The following is a 19,286-nucleotide window of genomic DNA, read 5'->3' on the forward strand; positions in this document are numbered from 1 at the left end:
TAACTCAATTTTGGCCAAACATGTAGTTACTGCAGTTAGACTTTGTAGGGCAGCATACACACCACTAAAAAAATAAATTGATGGAGTAAAATTACTTTTTTCTAATTTCACTTCATTGTCACATTTTACATATCAGGTTTCATCTAAATATAATTCAATTTACCAGTATATAACATTCAACATGAAACTGTTTCTTCAGGATCAGGATACAAAAAACAACCAAAGATAAAAACATGTAGGCTACAAATAAAAAACCTGATTGCAATAAAAGCCTAAAAGGGAATCGTCACTTCAAATGAGCTATTCTCTCTCAAAGCCAGAAACCATAGAAGTAACTTGTGATGTCATCAAGTATAATATGGAGCTAGGATGACTTTGGTACCTGTTCTATTATAGTGAATGAATCTAACCCAGGGATGGGCAACTGGAGGCCCGGGGGCCGCATACAGCCCGCAGCCTCCCTTGAAGTGGCCCTCAGTACAACAACATGCATTTGAGCATGAAATCTTAAGTGCTGTGTAAAAATGCACAAAATTACTTCTTGTAATTAATGTTGGTCTGCTGTTCTTGCACTGGAAAAAAAAAAAGAAATCACAGAAAGTGGTTATTTTTTATTTGTTTCAAATCTTTTGTATTCCTATTTATACTGTTATACACGCATTTGAGCATGAAATATGTGAAGTTACTGCACTGTAAACATATTTAGAATTGCAGTTTCATCATATCTGGTTAAGTGCACGGTCCTATATGTGGCCCTGTGGTAGTGTCCATGAAAAATTGTGGCCCCCTGCATCATTTAAGTTGCCCATCCCTGATCTAACCCATCATATCTGTGTTGTTTGCTTACATGGTCAACAGGCTGGAACATGGTACTGTCTGGCCTGGAACAAACCTTCTAAAGCTAAAAAAAATAAAGGAAAACAGCTTAGTTGATTCTTATTATGAAGATTAGATTAAACTTTTTTTGTCATGTCACATGTACATGTACAAGGACAACGGAAACAGAGAAAGCAACAAGGTTTATTTACAAACAATAAGCAGGCCAAGTGGTAAGTTATAAATGTCCAGGCTAGAAGTCCTTGGTTTAGTCTAAATGAGCTTTATTCATTTGTGGTGTTAATGTACACTTACTCAGAACATTCCCCTGGACGCTCCCACACTGTAAAAAAAAGAAATCAGTTAAATTTACGGTAAAATACCGGCAGCTGTGATTGCCAGAACTTTGCCGTAAAAAAAATACAGTGAGTGGGTTTTCTACCGTAAATTTAAATGTAAATATTATCAAAAACTGTACTTTTGACTGAATAGTCCCTTTATATTAAGGGTAATTGTGTCCTTGTGACAATATGGTATTTCTCCTTTAATTTTACATGAAAGAAACTGTGTTTCTACAGTTTAAAAGTGTTGTACTATTTCTTAAGTTATGGTAATTACAAGCATCTACTACGGTGATACTCAATTTTTAATTTTACGTCTACACTGTAAAAAAAAATCTGTTTAATTTATGGTAAAATACCAGCAGCTGTGGTTGCTAGAACTTTGTCGTAAAAAAATACAGTGAGGGGGTTTTCTACTGTAAATTTAAATGCAAATATTATCAAAAACTGTTATTTAGACTGAGTAGTCCCTTTATTTTTACGGTAATTGTGTCCTTGTGACAATATGGTATTTCTCTATTAATTTTACATGAACATTTTTATATTTTTACTGTAAAACTGTGTGTTTTCAAAGTTTTTCAAAAGTTTTGTACTATTCCTTGATTTATGGTAATTTAAGTGTCTATTATGGTGATATGCAATTTTTTATTTACGCCCTATTTCTCATGCAATTTGACAGTGTTTTACTGTAATTTCTACAAATATTTTTTACAGTGCAGTGTTGTCTCTCACACCTTCCTAAAATCACTGTCTATGGAGTATTTCAAGGTTTTATACTTGCGTTTAAGTTTTTGGATTTGGGAGAGAGTTGTTCATGTTTATTGATATTTTTGGACAGTCTGAGACCATAGGAATGACATATATGGCCGTTGAACTCAACAAAATGCACATATTCTGGAGCGAAACCCCCCCCAAAAAACATCTTTATTACTACAAAAAATGTGGTGACTTATATGTGTATGTTTGTGCTGAGTGGGTGTATGGGAACTCTCACCTGGACTACATGTTTATTATAGCAGGGGCTCATAGCTCATTGGCGACTGACTTCATGGTGTTAAAAGTAATGACATGTAATTAATCCCTAAAACCAAAGATATGATTGTTTGGTAACACTTTACAATAACCATCATTTATACATGGTAAACAGATAGTTTATTAATGTTTAATCATCATTTATATACCATATATAGGCTATTTAGAATGGTAAATACATCATTTATTAATGTTTAACTGACTATATAATTTATAAATGGCAAATAGATGGTTTATTAATGTAAGTTTATAGTTACTTTACCATTAACAAACAATTAAATTATAATTAATAGTTTATAAATAGTTTTAGTTGCAGTCATTTTAACGTTTTAACACCATATTAAGTATCCTAATGATTTTGAAATGATTCATATACCTTTAAGAAATTGGTTAAACATTTCAAGACTAAATATGTATAGCACTTTGTAAATGGTTAATAATTGGTCTATAAACCATCTATAAACATCACTTAGTTGGTTATTGTAAAGTGTTACCGATTTTAATTTGATAGTACAAAAATACTTATTCAAGTGTAAAAGAGGATGGGACGAGGCAGGCGTGGCATTTTGTAAAAATGGAAAAAAGGGTCCAATCATCTTACACTGTTCCTATGAATAAACATGTTTTTATGGTCATTTCTTCTGTATAGTTTTATGATATTTTAATTTTACTTTTATATGTTCATATTTGCAACCCATGTTTACATTTTTAAGGTCCGAAACATTTGAGCATATTTGTGATTTTTATTGTCATAAATAGTATACTTTTATTTCAGATTTCATGACTTTTGTGTATTTTCTGGCTCAATATGTTAATAAAGTGAAAAAATAATTGTCAGGTCATGTTGAAGTTGTGCTGAGAAAATACCAAATACCATATAACACAGAATATATTAACAACAAGATATTGTTGATATTTTGAAATACTCCCAACCCCAAACAACTTTTCTGTCACTTTTAAGTGTTATTTAATTGTTAAGTACCTTCTTTGGGTACAGGGTCAATTGGGGTAAGAGTGAATTAATGCTTGTAAAATTAGAAGACTATGATTGGCTCAAATCACTTCCCTTTAAAGTGGCAATGTATAAATTCACCTATCTGGGGATTGTAGTTACGGACAAGTATAACTCCTAAACATTCAGTTCTAGAGGACTCTTCCAATTTCATTGAGGGCAGGGTAAATATCATCAAGATGGTCTTCCTTCCCAATTGCGCCATGATTCTCAAAATATACCAACATTTCTGACTAAATCTTTTTTTTCTTTTAAAGAAATTAGACTCAGTCATTCTCCCATTTGTATGGAATTATAAATCTCACACGGTAAAGAGAGATCATCTCTGTTGGCACAACTTACATGGAGGAGTTGCTTTACTTCATTTTATATACTACTATTGGGCTGTCACTATACCTTCTTTTGCCTCCATCATAGACGACACTGCTTTGCTTCCTAGTGGGCTAGAGATGGGGTGGGAAGACTGCCATACTCTATAGCAAATCATTCTATAACAACCCCACACTTCATAGAACAATGTACCACCATTGGCCAGTAGTGATGGTGAGTGTAGAGTGGACCAGGAGAGGAGCATTCCCATCTGGGGCCCAACAAGATCCACAGCAGTGAGACCAGCAGGAGTGATGCCGAGCAGGACCACAGCTCCACACCCTGTGAAAGAGAGAGCAAAGAAAAGTGCGAGTAGTCTGAGAAAGTACAAGCTTGTGACATGTATTATTGGGACATCAGAGAGAGAGGAAAAAAGAGGGACCCGGTGTATCATGTCCCCCAACACATTGGGCCTATAGCGGCATAACTAGGGGCTGGTCCAAGGCCTCAGCCAGCCTTAACTATAGGCTTTGTCAAAAAGGAAAGTTTTAAGTTTACTCTTAAATAAAAAGAGGGTGTCTGCCTGCCGTACTGAGACTGGGAGATAATTCCACAAGAGAGGAGCTTGATAACTGAAGGCTCTGGCTCCCAATCTAGTTTTAAGGACTTTAGGAACCACAAGTAACATAGAATTTTGTGAGCGTAGTGCTCTAGAAGGGTAATATGGCACTATGAGGTCTTTAAGATATGATGGTGCCTGACCATTTAGAGCTTTGTAAGTAAGAAGGATTTTAAACTAAATTCTGGATTTTACAGGGAGCTAGTGCAACAAAGCTAGAACAGGAGAAATATGATCTCTTTTCTTGGTTCTTGTCAGTACACGAGCCGCAGCATTCTGGACCAACTGAAGAGTTTTAAGGGATTTATTGGCGCAGCCTGACAGTAAGGAACTAGAAAATTTCCTCTGGGGAAATTCTGAAAGGGTCACGGAGGCTACTGCCGGTGTGTGTACACTATGATGAGATTCTTCAGAGATTTCAAACTATGCCCTTTAACCTGTAAAGGGCGAAAATCACATAAAGTTACCTGTGTGTGTGTTTGAAGCATGTATGCGTGTGTGCGTGTGTATCTGTAACTGTAATCACATCAAAGATCAAAAGCAATCAACAGAATTAACTGCCACCTTTTCCGGCATAGTGACAGCAGAGGTAGACAGACTGGAATTTCTGGCCTCGAACAGAAAGCATTTTTGGCAAAACCATAATAAATATCATTGATCCGACTTCACTTTGAGCGTCCTGAGTTCTTCCTGAACGTCTACATATGGGGTTTTTTTTAAGAAAAATGAAAAAATAGCTTTGTTAGTGATCTAAAAAATCGAATGTTTTCTAATGATATTACCTAGAGGGAGCATATAAAGGGTGAATAAAATAAAATATGTACATGTACACCTTCCTCAGTTTAAGACTGCAGGACCAGATAGGTTAGATGAATGTTTCATCAGGCCTTCAGGGTCTGTCCATGCAATTTTATACATTGCATTCCCTTCAGGGAATTAGTAGCCCAACTACAACCACCATAAAGACAAATGGGAGAAATAGCTAGGCATTGAGAGACATGATGACATAGAATGAAAGTCTATATTATATACATGCACTGTTTAATTGAATTTAAAACCATGAACAGATTACAATATTCCAAAGAAAATACATATTATATACAATATTTCCAGAACTCTCTCCATTGTATGAAAAATGTGATACAGCAGAGAGTAATTGTCTTTATTCAAAAATAAAACACGACTGGAAGGATATCTTAGCATTTCTGTCAATTGCAATGGGTGTTCAGTTAGACCCTGACCTGGTTTTAATAATTCTGGGGGGAAGACTGTACCCTATATTCTACTAAAGAATTAGAAGTGATAGCTTTTACCTCAGTTATTGCTAAACGTCACCTCCTTCTGAATTGGAAATCCACAACAGCTCCTTCCGGCACGCAGTGGGTTAAAGAGGCTACGTCCTTTTTAAAAGTAGAGAAAATTAGATATTCAAGAAGGGGAAACTTGAGCAAATTCTACAATCAATGGCAACTGTTTATGGACTTTTTTGTGACGAAGTAACAAACCCCCCCCCCCCCCCCCCCCCCCCCACACACACACACACACACACTCCTTTGTCTAAATATCTAAATTTTGTATAGTTTATTTGGTTTCATTTCATGTGACCGTTGTTTGTTCTTAAAATTATACAAATTTAAATCTAAGGATGTGTACAACATGTTTAATGTCGACACCAATGTACCCTGTTATAGGTATGTCCCTCTGTTGTTATGTATACACATCAATTAAAATATGAAACACAATAATTCTGGGGATATCCAGCGATATAGGAAAACAGTCACAACAACCCTTTCTGCCATAAAAACGTATTACTGCTTAAAAAACTACTACTATTTTTTATTTTTACTAAAACGAAAGAAGTTTGAAACTATGGCTCTCTGAACTGGTGAATATACTACGTGAGGATAGCATGGGCGGGGTAGCGGGTAACTAAAAATTAACCCCTTGATGTCTGTTTTATCTTGACATGACGTGACAAAGTAAGATTTTGATTTTCAAATTTGAAATTTAAGATTTCAATTTTGCTTTATTTCAGAGAAATGTAATTACACTTACCACGGTCTGCTTTGGATATATATACTAATTTAAACATAAAAATAATAGATTAATAAATTATATGTTTATTTGAAAGGCAAATTATTATCTAGATAGTGATTAAGTAAAAAAGTGAGATAAAATTATATTAAGACTAAAATATAACATTTCTTTATAATATTAAGTCTAAAATACAAAAATCTTTGAATATAGTTGTTAAACATTTATAATAAAAAAACATACATTTATAACAAAATCAATTTGAAAATGTTTATTCACTGAAAACAAAATATAAAAGCTGAAAGAAGACGACAACATTGCTGTTACTGCACTCTGTTTTTGCATTATCATTAGAACCTTTTACAGCAAAATCAGAGTGCAGTAACTACATTTTTGGGGGTCAAAGGTAAAATAAATCATCATGATTTTGAGCAAAAAAATGAAATCATCAATACATGTAGAAATAAGTGTCATATCACTTACCTACCTATAACCCATTTGGCTGGCCAGTTAAAACACGTTAAAAAACTTTAACGCAGTTTTTCTCAGTTTTACCTTTTGCGTAGTTACTGCAGTTAGACTTTGCAGGGCAGTGTAATGAATATTAAAAAAAGAAGTGCAGTTTAACATACAGGTTATTGCAATTAAAATTAAAATGGCACAAAACACACAGTGTACATCTGACACAGACAGAGTAATTAGCAGCAATACAGGGTATTTAGCAGCATATATTTGTGCAGGTTGGTGAGTGATTGGGGTGATAGTGGTGGTTGGGAGGGATTCATAGGTAGATGTAATTGTCTGAGGGGATGAAACTGTTGAGTCTGGTGGAGGGTGCACAGATGATGAAGTGGATGTGGGAGGGGTGGCTGGGATCCTTCACGATGCTGAGGGCTGAGGTGCACCTTGCATCATAGATGACCTGGATGTAGGGATTTGCAGTCTGAGGCCTTGCAGGTCCCGTCCCAGATGATGCTGCTGCTGGTCAGGATGCTCTCTTAGGTGCCAATGCAGAATGTGGTGAGGACGGGTTGTGGAAGACTTACATTTACATTTACATTTTAGTCATTTAGCAGACGCTTTTATCCTCTGAAGAGCTGGGTCTTCAGGAGGTTTTTTGCCTTCTTCAGGCGCCGAGGCTTCTTGGACAGCGCAGTGACATGCGAGGACCAGGAGAGATCCTTTGTGATGTCATACCCTAGAAATACGTGCTGCTGGCTCTCTCCATGTCCATATTATCCATGGACAGGGGGAAGGGTTGGCACCAGTCTTTCAATCAATCAATCAATCAATCAATCAATCAATCAATGATGACCGCCTTGGTCTTCTTTATGTTAAGGGATAGGTTGATGAGCTTGCACCATGCTGTCAGTTGGTCTACCTCCTCTATCTACTGTAGTGTCAGCATACTTTATGATGAGTTCAGAAGTGGACTATGCTGTGCAGTCATTGGCCAGCATGGTGAAGAGCAGTGGACAGGTCATCATTAACCCTTGAGGCACCTTCAGGACCAAACATGTACATTCAGCTAATTATATGATTTTGATTCTTAATATTGGTCAGTTCAAAGGCTAATTGTATGAAACTTGGCCAGGGTTTGTTTTTTATTATAATTTTAAATAAATCCCAATCCCTCTTTTACAAGGTGAATAGAATAGGAGATACGCATGGCACTCACACTTTGACCCTTCGGGCCCGTTTTGGTCCCATTGACTCCCGTTATAAACACATATTTTTGATAAACTGTAATCCTGACATAATAGAATGCCTTTCCCATGAATACCTAATAAATCTAAGCTTCTCCCTTCAAAATACATGGAAAATGGGTTTTAGGTTTGATGACCCCCCTCAAACCACCAGGGTCAGCAGAGCTAAATCACATACAGTTTTAATGGAGGCCTGGTTCACTTACCATGCAAAATGCATGGCAATTAAAACACCTTAAAATGGTCTTGGTGTGTCGGGATTAATATAAAAGTAGTTATCAATTATTAACCTAGTCAAGGCTGTAATAACCTCACCCCAAATATTCCACTTTATTCCACCATATTTTTGAAAATATTGCATATTTTGTGTTTTTACACTTGAGAGAATCAGGGGTTCTTATGACAAAAAGGGCATTAAAAATAAAAAATAAAAATAAAAACATTTTTATATCTATGGTTAGATCGGAAGCTGCTTAAAGGTTTGATGCGGTGAAAGTGAAAACAAATATTTATACATCACATTTTTATGACACTTGTATTAGAGGAACCGTTTAGGGACCGGGTGTAAAGTGTAAGGTAATTTTAAAGAGGCCTTGAGGGTTAAGGGGGGGTAGTCTATTCCACCGGCACCTGGTTCAGTCTCTCAAACCTTGCTTAGCAGTCATCACAGGACTAGGGGGGTGGTTAGGGTTAGGGAGTGGGTGAGGGCCTGTATGCCCTTCCACAGGCGCTGTGTGTCTTTGCTGTCAGTGCATTGCTAGGTCCTCCACAGCTCTGACTTCTGTTGTTAGACATGGCTTCTGGTTGGTCCAAGAAGAGATGATTTTGATGACTGTGACGTCATCCATGCACTTTCTGGAGGCTCTGTGAATTCCTCAAAGTTGATGTGCTCACCAGGAGGAGGCTACCACTTAGAACATGCCCCAGTTAGTGCTTTTAAAGCAGTCCTGAAGAGCTAAGACAGACCAACCTGACCAGACTTCAATCTGTTTCAGAAATGGCCTGTATGCTGGAATTAGCTTAATGGTGATGTGGTCTGAGTTTCCAAAATGGGGGTGGGGCAATGCCGTGTATGCTTTTTTTCTCAGTGTAGACATAGTGTCAAAAGTGTGGAGAACTGCCTTTTACTGGATATTTTCTCTTTTTTTCAGACAATTCTCTGTAACCCTTAGATGATTGTGCATGAAAATGCCAGTAGTTCAGCAGTTTTTTTCTAAACACTGAGAACAGCCCGTCTGGCACCAACAGCCATGCCACTTCAAAGTCACTTAAATCACTTTCTTCCCCATTCTGATGCTCACTTTTAACTTCAAAAGGTCGTCTTCGCCATGTCTACATGCTTTAATGCTTAATGCATTGAGTTGCTGGCATGTGATTGGTTTTATATATATGTAATACATATAAAAAACAATATCATAATATAATATATAAAAACAATCTCCAGTCAGTCTAGCCCTCAACTCCAGCTCCTACGCAAATGTACAAAAGTATATTATAGAACATTAAAGTATAACGGTTGATTTAAGGTTAGCGAACATACACAAGCAAAAATGCAGCTTACCTCTCCCATTAACAGTGACAAAAGGAGAGAGGTCAGCGCGACAGCCCAATATATATTATATATATACAGTAGACAGACACACAAAAATGACGTGGGTTACAGGAGCTTAATGTAAAACATTCCACAAGCAGACTAAGTAAGAATAACATGTCAGGTAAGAACTATACAGATTTTGGTTAATTACAATACAAAAATCACAACTAAATAATTATTCTCTTATTTGCATTACTTCTTCACAATTAGCCTTGTTACACACACACACACATATATCATATATATATATATATATATATGATATGATATGAAAAAAGTTTTAAGCCCTTTTGTGTCAGACTGGGGTTGTGGTAGATGTTCAGGGGAGGATTTCATCAAATCCTAGTACTGCCCCTGCTTTAATAGGCTCAATAACTTGATGTAACACATTTCTTCCAATAGCTACCCCCATTCCCAATAGCTCGCCACCATCTCCCTTGTCCTATTGCACGGGTAGGCAATCTGAGGCTCCAGAGCCACACTTCAGGCTGTCCTCAGTGGCTCCCTGTGGCAAAATGAAATGTTTATTTCTTTACATTTTAAATTTAATTTAGCATTGGTGTAGGCCCAAAGCATTTTGTATTCTTCAAATGTAAAAATGTGTATATTATAATGGCAGTTAAAATGTTTTAAAAACATTTTAGTCCACTAATATGTGCATCATAGCTCTGGCCGGCACCTTAACCTCTAAATTTAGCCAACTTCAAGTTGAGTTTTCCTTGCTCTCCTGAGATATTTCTTCGGTTTCCAGCCTCTCATCTGCATTCTGACAAAATCATATGAATAAATGCTCATTATGACCTATTATTAATGTTAATCTAGACTTAGTTTTATGTCCATTCTAAGACTCAAAATAAGGTTTGTGGCTCCATTCCGACTGTTTTCTCCTATTTTGGCAGACAATGGCTCTTTTGTTAGTAAAGGTTGCCGACCCCTGGTCTATTGGGACTGAAGTATACATAGACTATCAAAGGAGACTCTAAATGTGATATTTGTTTTAATTTAAGATGATCTAACTTGTGTGCACACAAAATAAAAAAACATCTTACAGGAATTGTGGGATTGTCTTAATATCATTGTATTATTCCATGTGTTAATGTGCTCTGTAGAAGTATTGTTGTGTACCTGTATCGCTGCCAGATGTTCGCTGCTGATGCAGTGTCAAGAGGCGCACAGTCGTGACGTCACCGTCGGGGTTTCCTAGTGAAGTGAACCTACGGCGTCATGGCGGAGGCCGGTTGTCGGCTTGAAATGAAGCTTTCTACAATCGCAGTTTGACCAACGAGCACTTGACTTTGCTTACATCTAAATCGGGAAAGGGGAAGTACTTATTTTTGGAGGGAGAGGACCATTAACATTAGAAAAACTCCACCGAGCTGAAGCGTCCAGGGCTGCTCTCCCTCACTGGGAGATAGCTGCTAGCGTCAGGTAGCTAGCGCTAGCTATCGCAGCTGCTAGCTCGCTAGTTAAATAAAAGAAGAAAGAAGCTCTGGAGTGGAAAGGCGGATTTAAGCACCGAGTTCATTGGAGTTTGTCAGGTAATAAAAAAACCCAGGTTACATGCTGTGTGGTGTTACTTGTTCCCTAGTTGTCAGAGAGTAAAGTAAAGTGAGCTAAGGCTGCATGTTGATGTGGTAAAAGCCGCGAGAAGTGAGCGGAATGAAAACAAGATGGAAGAGGCTGAAGTTAGGTTAGCTCATTTGGCTTTGTGGCTTTTAATAATGAATACTAATATGGCTTAGCACTTCACTCTGGTTCACTGCTTGCATAAATATTTGCATTGGTAAATATTGTTGACTGCTGATGACTCAATATGGGCTCCAACCGGGAAGGTAACCTCCAGCGGCCCCTGCTAACACCAACTACCAACTACCGCTAGCGCAAAGTTTTCTCATTTGTTAGCTTCCGTGCTAGCCTCGTGCTTCATAACGTGAGCTAACGCTGCTTTCCTTGGCAACCTCAGTAAACTCTGTATGGGCTAACCTTATCACCACATCATTAACATAATCACATCCATGTAAAACAGAAAATACATGGCACTGTATTCACCTTTGATCCCACTGGATTGTGGAACATTTGGTAGAATTCTAACGCCGACTGGTGCTTTTATTGTTTTACTAGTCTTGTCTGGTGTGTCATAATACTAGCACAACACACACGAGCTAAAGTTAGCAAACACTAACTGATTATACATAGGGGGCACTTATTATCCTGTCCCAATAAAGTGGGCAGCATTTATAAAACCGGCGATGGTATTAGGATAATAGTGGTTGTTGTGTGATCTGAATAAAAAGTGTGTGCATACATTAGTCTTGTACCCCGCCAAGCGTTAGCCAATTTAGCCTCATTAGCCGGTGTTAGCTGGCTAGTTAGCTACAAGCCTAACTGGCTACATGAAGACTACACCTACAAGTATGACACATGACCGGTTACTATAAAACGTGTTTGGGGCTTGGCTAAGGTTAACGTGGTTATTGTAGTGATTGGAGTGGCCGTGGATCTTTGTGTGGATGTTGAAACACGCTGTTGCTGCTGCAGGCCTGATAGGCCTCTGCGGTGAGGAACAAATACAGCCAAGTTAACAGTAATGTAGCTGCAGACATCCGCACATCTCCTTCTGTTCTCCTTCAACATGATCTATTCCTAAACCAAGTGCTTAGGTTAACAATGGAGACGGGTAACCATTCTTAAACCATATATGACTATTAACTTGTATTATCGTTAAAGTATAATTGTGCAAGTGTATTGACAGCTTCACAAGGACAGTTGATTGGTTGAACTTGGATGCTGTAGCTAAAGTTGGCCAGGGCTGTTATTCAATAATAATAATAATATAATAATAATAATAATAATACATTTTATTTGTAAAGCACTTTTCATAAAGAAATCTCAAAGTGCTATAGAAACCAGAAACAAAATAAACAAGACCAAGAGCAATATCACACACGATCAAATCAGCAGTAGATAAATAAAACACAGGTAATAAAGTACATTAAGAAAACAGCTAATGGAGGAGATTATGGTGCAGAGACAATAATAAAAACATCTAGGGACAACCTAAAGATGCCTGCCTGAACAAAAAAGTTTTAAGCCCTTTTGTGTCAGACTGGGGTTGTGGTAGATGTTCAGGGGAGGAGTTCCAGATGTAGGAGGCAGCGGAGCAGAAGGCTCCGTCTCCCATGGTGCCGAGTCGTGTGCGGGGCTGATGGAGGAGGTTTATACTTGGGACTGGAGGTTACGGGTGGATGAGTGAGGGCTAAGGAGGTCTTTGAGGTATTGCGGGGCGTTGCTCTCGATGCAAATGTGGGTGATGAGGGCAATCTTGTATTGAATTCTTGAGGTTATGGGAAGCCAGTGTAGGTTCTGAAGAATGGGGGTGGTGTGGTCGTATTTGCGAGTTTTCATCAGAGTTCGGGCAGCACAGTTCTGAATGAATTGAAGTTTCTAAAGGTGTTTGTTGGATAAACCGATGAGCAGGCTGTTACAGTAATCAAGCCTAGAGGAGATACAGAGCTGCAAATGCATTTAAAAGCATGAAGATTTGTACCTGAAGTGTGTTTCTTTGCCATGTTATGCCGGATTTTGACAAGCACAGGTTTATTAGATCATCTTTTTACATACTGCAAGGAATGTTTAATGTTTTTGGAATTAGTCAGCTTTGATGTACACACAATCTAAGCATTTCCCAGACAGTATTTCTAATATTGTTAATGTGTATCTTCTGTATAGGTTAACAACGTGGAATATAATACAACAAATTGTCAGGGGGAAGTCTATATTTTGGACTTCAACATGGCGGAACGCAGTGAGGATGAAAGTGTAAGCAACAGCAGTGGAGAATCAAGGTAAATCAACTGATCATCAAAATCTTTTCTTTTTGTTGAAGTGTCATATCTGATGACACAGTTGATTATATAATGATAATAGTAACTGTATATTGCACCGTTGTGTTTACACATTAAGCTGGAGCAGAATACTTTCATATCTCACAGATGCGTTGGGTTGCATTGTGCAAGATTAACCTTTATTTTATACCATTCATCCCTTCCAAAGTTGTCTCATTGAAATAAATGATAAAGCAATCTATCATTGTCTAAATAGATAAGCTGTAAGCATGCAATACTTGCACAAAAATCGGTAAAGTTTTCCTTTAAGTGTCCATGTGCCAACATGTTTATCCGTGCACAAAGCCAGAATTAATGTTAATAAAGTTATGTTTTAAAAGAGTCCAGTTTGTGTAACTGATTTGCTTTGTTGATTATTCATGTATAAATTACTAATGTCCACATATGTGCTTTTATTATTATCTCTTCATGTGTGATAAAAAGTAATTCCGATGATGAATCCGGTTCTGGATCGGGCTCAGCATCAGGGTCTGCCTCAGGCTCCAGTTCCAGCTCCTCCAGCAGCAGCAGCCAATCAGGGAGCAGTGACTCAGGTAGTGGCTCGGACTCTGGTAGTCCGTCAGACTCTGACACAGAGAAATCAAAGGAGAAGATGGAACCGCCAAATAAGTCAAACATCGATGGAGCTGAGGTAAAGTAATGCAATTACAAAGAACTTTGCATAGATGGGCTCCTATCTTTTACTTGAACTGGGCATGTGGAAAAATGTGGATTAATTATTCTGACAAGAAAATACTCAATCATTAGGTGTTACCTAGAAAGCAGCTGTTATATAATCTGCATCAAAATGGACTCAACCTTTCCTTTTATCTCTGTAGCAACACGACATCTAATGTAGATAGAGTTCATATGGTTTGACCTTTGACCTTCAACCATGATTCAAAAAAGTTGGGACACTAAAACATGAATATAAAAGGAATGCGTGCAAATTCAGAGTGTATAGTTACAAAAACAAAAGTTAATCACGTTGAACATAAAATATACTGTCTTGGTAGAGTTTTCATATAATATTTTATATCACATTTCACAAAGGATTAGTAAACTCTCACATTTAGTGTTATTTAGGTTTTAGCTACATGGTTCTTTTGGGGTGTTTAACACGGTGATCAACTCTTGTCATGTGAAAGCTTTTTAAACTGTTAACACATTTTTGTGTTTTGTACTCTACTTCACTCATTGATTGCAGTTCTGGAAGTCCAACCCAAGTATCCTTGCAGTGCAAAGATCTGCTATGCTCAGGAAACAACAACAACAGCAGCAGCAGCAGAGACAAGGCTCTTCAAATAGTGGATCTGATGAGGTTTGTTTTGCATCTCCAATACACTTTTTCTGTGCTGTTGTACTGGAAACTAATCAACACAATTAGAAGATGTCATTACTTTACTTAACTGGACCGTCTGTATTTGGTGATGGACACAGAATTGAGATTCATTGTCTTGAATCTGATTACACGTGACCTTTCTATCTTTGATCTCTTTTAGGACTCGTCAAGCAGCGATGGATCGGACTCATCAAGTGAATCCAAAAAAAGAAGAAATTCAGGATCCTCTGACTCTGCATCTGGTTCTGGATCTGGAAGTGGTTCTGGATCGGACTCGTCAGCAGAAAACAACAGTGACGAAACAGCATCAGACTATGAGCCTAGTCACAAGATCAAAAGCAGAAAGCCTCCAACCAAGTAAGTCCTTAATAGATTCCTGGATAAATACTTTTTTACACTTTTGTAATAGTCACTCAATATGGCAACTGAGAATTTGGCTTTTTTTTTGTTGTCATATCTCAGGATGAATTTTCGAAATGGGAAGAAAAGCAACACTCAAAGAAAGAAATCCCAGAATTGTTCTTCTTCTGAGGATGAGAACGATAACTACAAGAAAGTGGCCTCAGCGGGGCCGCGGCGGCAGGCCACAGTCAACATCAGCTATAAGGAGGACGAGGAGCTGAAGACTGATTCAGATGACCTGGTGGAAGTTCTGGGTGAAGATGTCCCACAGCCTGAGGAAGACGAGTTTGAAACACTGGAGAGAGTGATGGACTGCAGGATAGGAAGGAAAAGAGGTAAGGAACATGGTGCTGAGATTAATGGTTGAACTGTGACTATGGACAGGTATTTATCCAGGTATGCATTGTCTGTGTTAGGAAGACAGGATTTACCAGGAAGACTGCTTAGAACTTTGTAACAATCACAGCTTGAACATTCTGTTTCTCTGTACAGTTCACCTTCAGAACAAAAACAATATTTTAACCCCGCTCTAAGGATGAATACAGAAAAAATGTATTTTTATTTTTTTGCTTTATTTTTTTCCCAAACAGCAACAGGAAGTGTAACCACTGTATACGCTGTAGAAGCAGACGGCGACCCCAATGCCAACTTCAGTTCCAACAAAGAGGCGGGTGAGATCCAGTATTTGATAAAGTGGAAGAACTGGGCTCATATCCACAACACATGGGAGACGGAGGAAACACTCAAGTTACAGAACGTTAAGGGCATGAAGAAACTGGACAATTTCAAGAAGAAAGACCAGGACAAAAAGAGATGGTGAGAGCTTTTTTTTTTTTTAAACAAAGAGCTTTTACTTCATTAAACTTGATCACAATATTACAAACCGTTTTACATACAGGAAAGCTGCCCCCCTCCTCTACTGAACAGGACAAATCTGGTGAAAAACTACATAACAGACAAAAGTAATCAAAGTCTTAGGCCCCGTTTACACGAGGACGCTTGCGGGTAAAAACGACAAAAATATTTTATGGGAAGTGTTTTTCATTTAGACGGTGACGGCGTTTTTGGGGCTTAAAAACACAAAAATCTAAAGCCACCCTCCAGAGTGTAAAACTGTAATCCGCTCCGCCGTAGCGTGTCCGTCTACACTGCCAAGACAATAAAACTCAGATCTGCTCACGTCACGTACACGTTTACGTCACATACATGCTCCAGTACAGGGAAATAAACAAACATGTGGGATTATTTCCATGCATGGGACCTTCAAGCTGCTCTGGCAGCTCTAATAAACTTCCAGGAGTCTTTCCACCAAATGTACAGGATATGTACACACACACACACTTTTGTGTCACCGTATGCATGCAGATTTCCTCCTGAAAACGCTCTTCTAAATGCGGAATACAAAGTGAAGACACAACGCCACTTTTGCGTCTTCTGTTCAGACCGTCATCATGTTAACGTAGCCTTAGTGGCCAGTCGTCCAATTGAGCTTATATTCAGTATGACTGGCATTGTAACTCATTGACGTTACCACCATGCCACAAGACCCCATGAACCTCTTTGTAAATAAAAATGGAATGGCCTAGTCTCTCCCCTTCTGAGGGACGACCATGGGACCTTATTTGGTAAAAAAGAAATGTATGGTAGATTGTGGCGAGAGACTTCTTTTTAATTCTTTGAATCCCTTCGAATTGCACCTGAACGTTTCAGTCACGGCACTGATACCTGGGCTTTGGCTAACAAAGTAATCAAAAACTAATATAAATTATTTGTCTCTTGCTGTTGGCTGCAGCACTTTTTTCCCCAATATAAGGTCTCATGAAGGATACCGGAATGGGGGACTTATCCTCTCTCTAGCCCTCAGCCCCTTGTTAGTGATGACATTGGTTAAGATGTTAATCACATTTGGTCCTGTAGTGTTTCCTGAGCATTTATTTCCACTTTAAACCGGTCATCATCTTGTGCAGATTAGAAATGGATACAGGCATTTGCTTATTATCTAATGCTTTTTGTCCTTTCCCCAGGTTAAAGGCGGCTTCACCAGAGGATATAGAGTATTTCAATTGTCAGGAAGAATTGATGGATGACCTGCACTCTCAGTACCAGCTTGTAGAGCGAATCATAGGTGCGCTTTTTACACACTGTATCCCTTGTTTGTATGAAGCATTTTACTCTGAATAAATTTGACGTCACTAAATTTGTCTAACCAAATATGTCCCTAAAATCCTTTGAGCAGGGCATTCAAACCAGAAGTCAGCGGCTGGTTACCCAGACTACCTTTGCAAGTGGCAGGGTTTACCATACTCGGAGTGCAGCTGGGAAGATGGTGCTCTGATTTCCAAAAAGTTCCAGAAATGCATCGATGACTACATGAGCAGAAATCAGTCTAAGACCATTCCATCCAGAGACTGCAAGGTAATGCAGTTCCCAAACTCTGCCATGCCAAGGACACACATTTAGCATTGGGGACCCCACTGTTACAACATGGTTTAAAGTAACCTCTACATTATGATGTAAATTTAAAAAATCAAACAAACAGCTTTTTAACAATTTCCTTATTTATTAAAAATGAATAATCAGTCTTTTGCTATAAACATTCCTTGTCATTTCTGCCAGTAATGTTATCGGTAAACATATTTTCTTTTAGAATTTTTCTCTTTGAGTCAGGACCCCCACTTTGAAGTACAGTGTATTATGATATATTGATTCTCAAGAAAACTATAGGATATTTGCTGAAATCCCAGTCTGCCATGATACAGTTTTTTGAGGATGCTGCATCCTCGGGTAACTTTCCATATTTCAGAGGCTGTAGCAGAGGTGGAGGGAAAGATGTATCATTACACCCCTTCACTGCAAAAAAGGTGTGTCTAAAAACGAGATAAAAACATTAAATCTGAGGGAAATTATCTTGCTGCATGGACAGATAATTTCACTTGACAAGATTTCTTAAATTAAGATTGTTAAATCTAGAAATAAGCATGTTGTACGTTTAAAATAATACATTAACTCTTAAAACAAGAAATTAAAGCTGAAAGCTGCAAGCAGCGATGAACTGGCTCGAGCAGAGTGCTCTGACAATTATTTATTTCTTACAAGATAAAAAAACTTTAGATATAAAAGAGTTAGATAATTTATCTTGTTTTAAGAGTTAATTTATTCTTTTAAGCGTTCAACATGCTTATTTCTAGATTTAACAATCTTTATTTAAGAAATCTCATCAAATGAAATTATCTGTCCATGCAGCAAGATCATTTCCCTGTTTTTATCTTGTTTTTAGACACACCTTTTTTGCAGTGTAGGCTCTGTTGGCAGCGGCAGTATGTTTGTAATGCGTTTTGAATTTAGTCTAGTTTGGTGTGAGCTCTTCTGTGTCCGTGAGTTTAGACTTAATCACTGAACTCACCTGTTCTTTCCTGCAGGTGCTCAAACAGAGACCCAGGTTCGCGCCTATGAAGAAACAGCCAACTTACATAGGAGGTGATGGACTGGAGCTCCGAGACTACCAGCTGGACAGTTTAAACTGGATGGCCCACTCCTGGTGCAAGTATGATTTAAGCAATACTTTATCCTTGTGTTTTGAATGTCCATTTTGTAATTGGGGGGTGGGGGCGATATCATAGTAATCCAGCATTTCCTGGATCCCAACAAAGCACCATCACTGGGGCTTGAAATGCTGTGTACGTGGGATTTTTAAAATGACATGCACCAAATGTTTTTACTTGCACCTACCTCATTTACTCCCCTGTTTGGTGTATTTGTTCCTGAAACCAAAGTTAAATATCCAATTAAAACTTATTTCATCACAGTGTGTCTGGCTTGACTGCAGTCTTTACATGGTGCTGCTGTTGCACTGTGTTCTATGTTGTTTGTTTGTGGGCTCTCGGTTTCCTCTTTCCATGTCACAATATTAGTACTTCTAAATTTGTTTTTCACTGTGTGACAACATGACAAAATTGTCGTGTGTATGTGACAGCTGATGTGGGAGACTTGGTAGCCCCATACAACGTATTTTCTGTACCATTTAAGGTGCACCGGTGCATGTATTAGTGGAAATTATGTGCACAGCTCCAATTTTATTTACACTTATGAGCATATGCATATTTTGAGCCCTGGCTGTTAGGGCTGCACGATTATGGCCAAAATGATAATCACAAATATTTGGATCAATATTGTAATCACAATTATTAATCATGAT

General features: G+C 38.1%; 1 protein-coding gene across 2 annotated transcripts in view; it reads left to right on the top strand.

Moving 5' to 3' along the window:
* The first annotated feature begins 10,534 nt into the window (after nt 1-10,534).
* chd1 (chromodomain helicase DNA binding protein 1) overlaps nt 10,535-19,286 on the top strand; it is a 31,816-nt gene continuing 23,064 nt past the window's right edge. Inside the window, exons 1-10 of one of the 2 annotated variants that reach the window (XM_059357573.1) lie at nt 10,535-11,001; nt 13,193-13,308; nt 13,792-13,999; nt 14,555-14,668; nt 14,850-15,046; nt 15,152-15,426; nt 15,682-15,907; nt 17,116-17,216; nt 17,328-17,506; nt 18,511-18,635. In XM_059357573.1, coding sequence (XP_059213556.1) covers nt 13,256-13,308; nt 13,792-13,999; nt 14,555-14,668; nt 14,850-15,046; nt 15,152-15,426; nt 15,682-15,907; nt 17,116-17,216; nt 17,328-17,506; nt 18,511-18,635 — 1,478 coding nt within the window. In that variant the 5' untranslated portion in view covers nt 10,535-11,001; nt 13,193-13,255. Of the gene's footprint in view, nt 11,002-11,154; nt 11,296-13,192; nt 13,309-13,791; nt 14,000-14,554; nt 14,669-14,849; nt 15,047-15,151; nt 15,427-15,681; nt 15,908-17,115; nt 17,217-17,327; nt 17,507-18,510; nt 18,636-19,286 lie in introns of those variants that run through there. The other variant, XM_059357574.1, reaches the window with a different exon arrangement.

This window comes from Centropristis striata, chromosome 19, assembly GCF_030273125.1.
Source record: "Centropristis striata isolate RG_2023a ecotype Rhode Island chromosome 19, C.striata_1.0, whole genome shotgun sequence".
NCBI lineage: Eukaryota > Metazoa > Chordata > Actinopteri > Perciformes > Serranidae > Centropristis > Centropristis striata.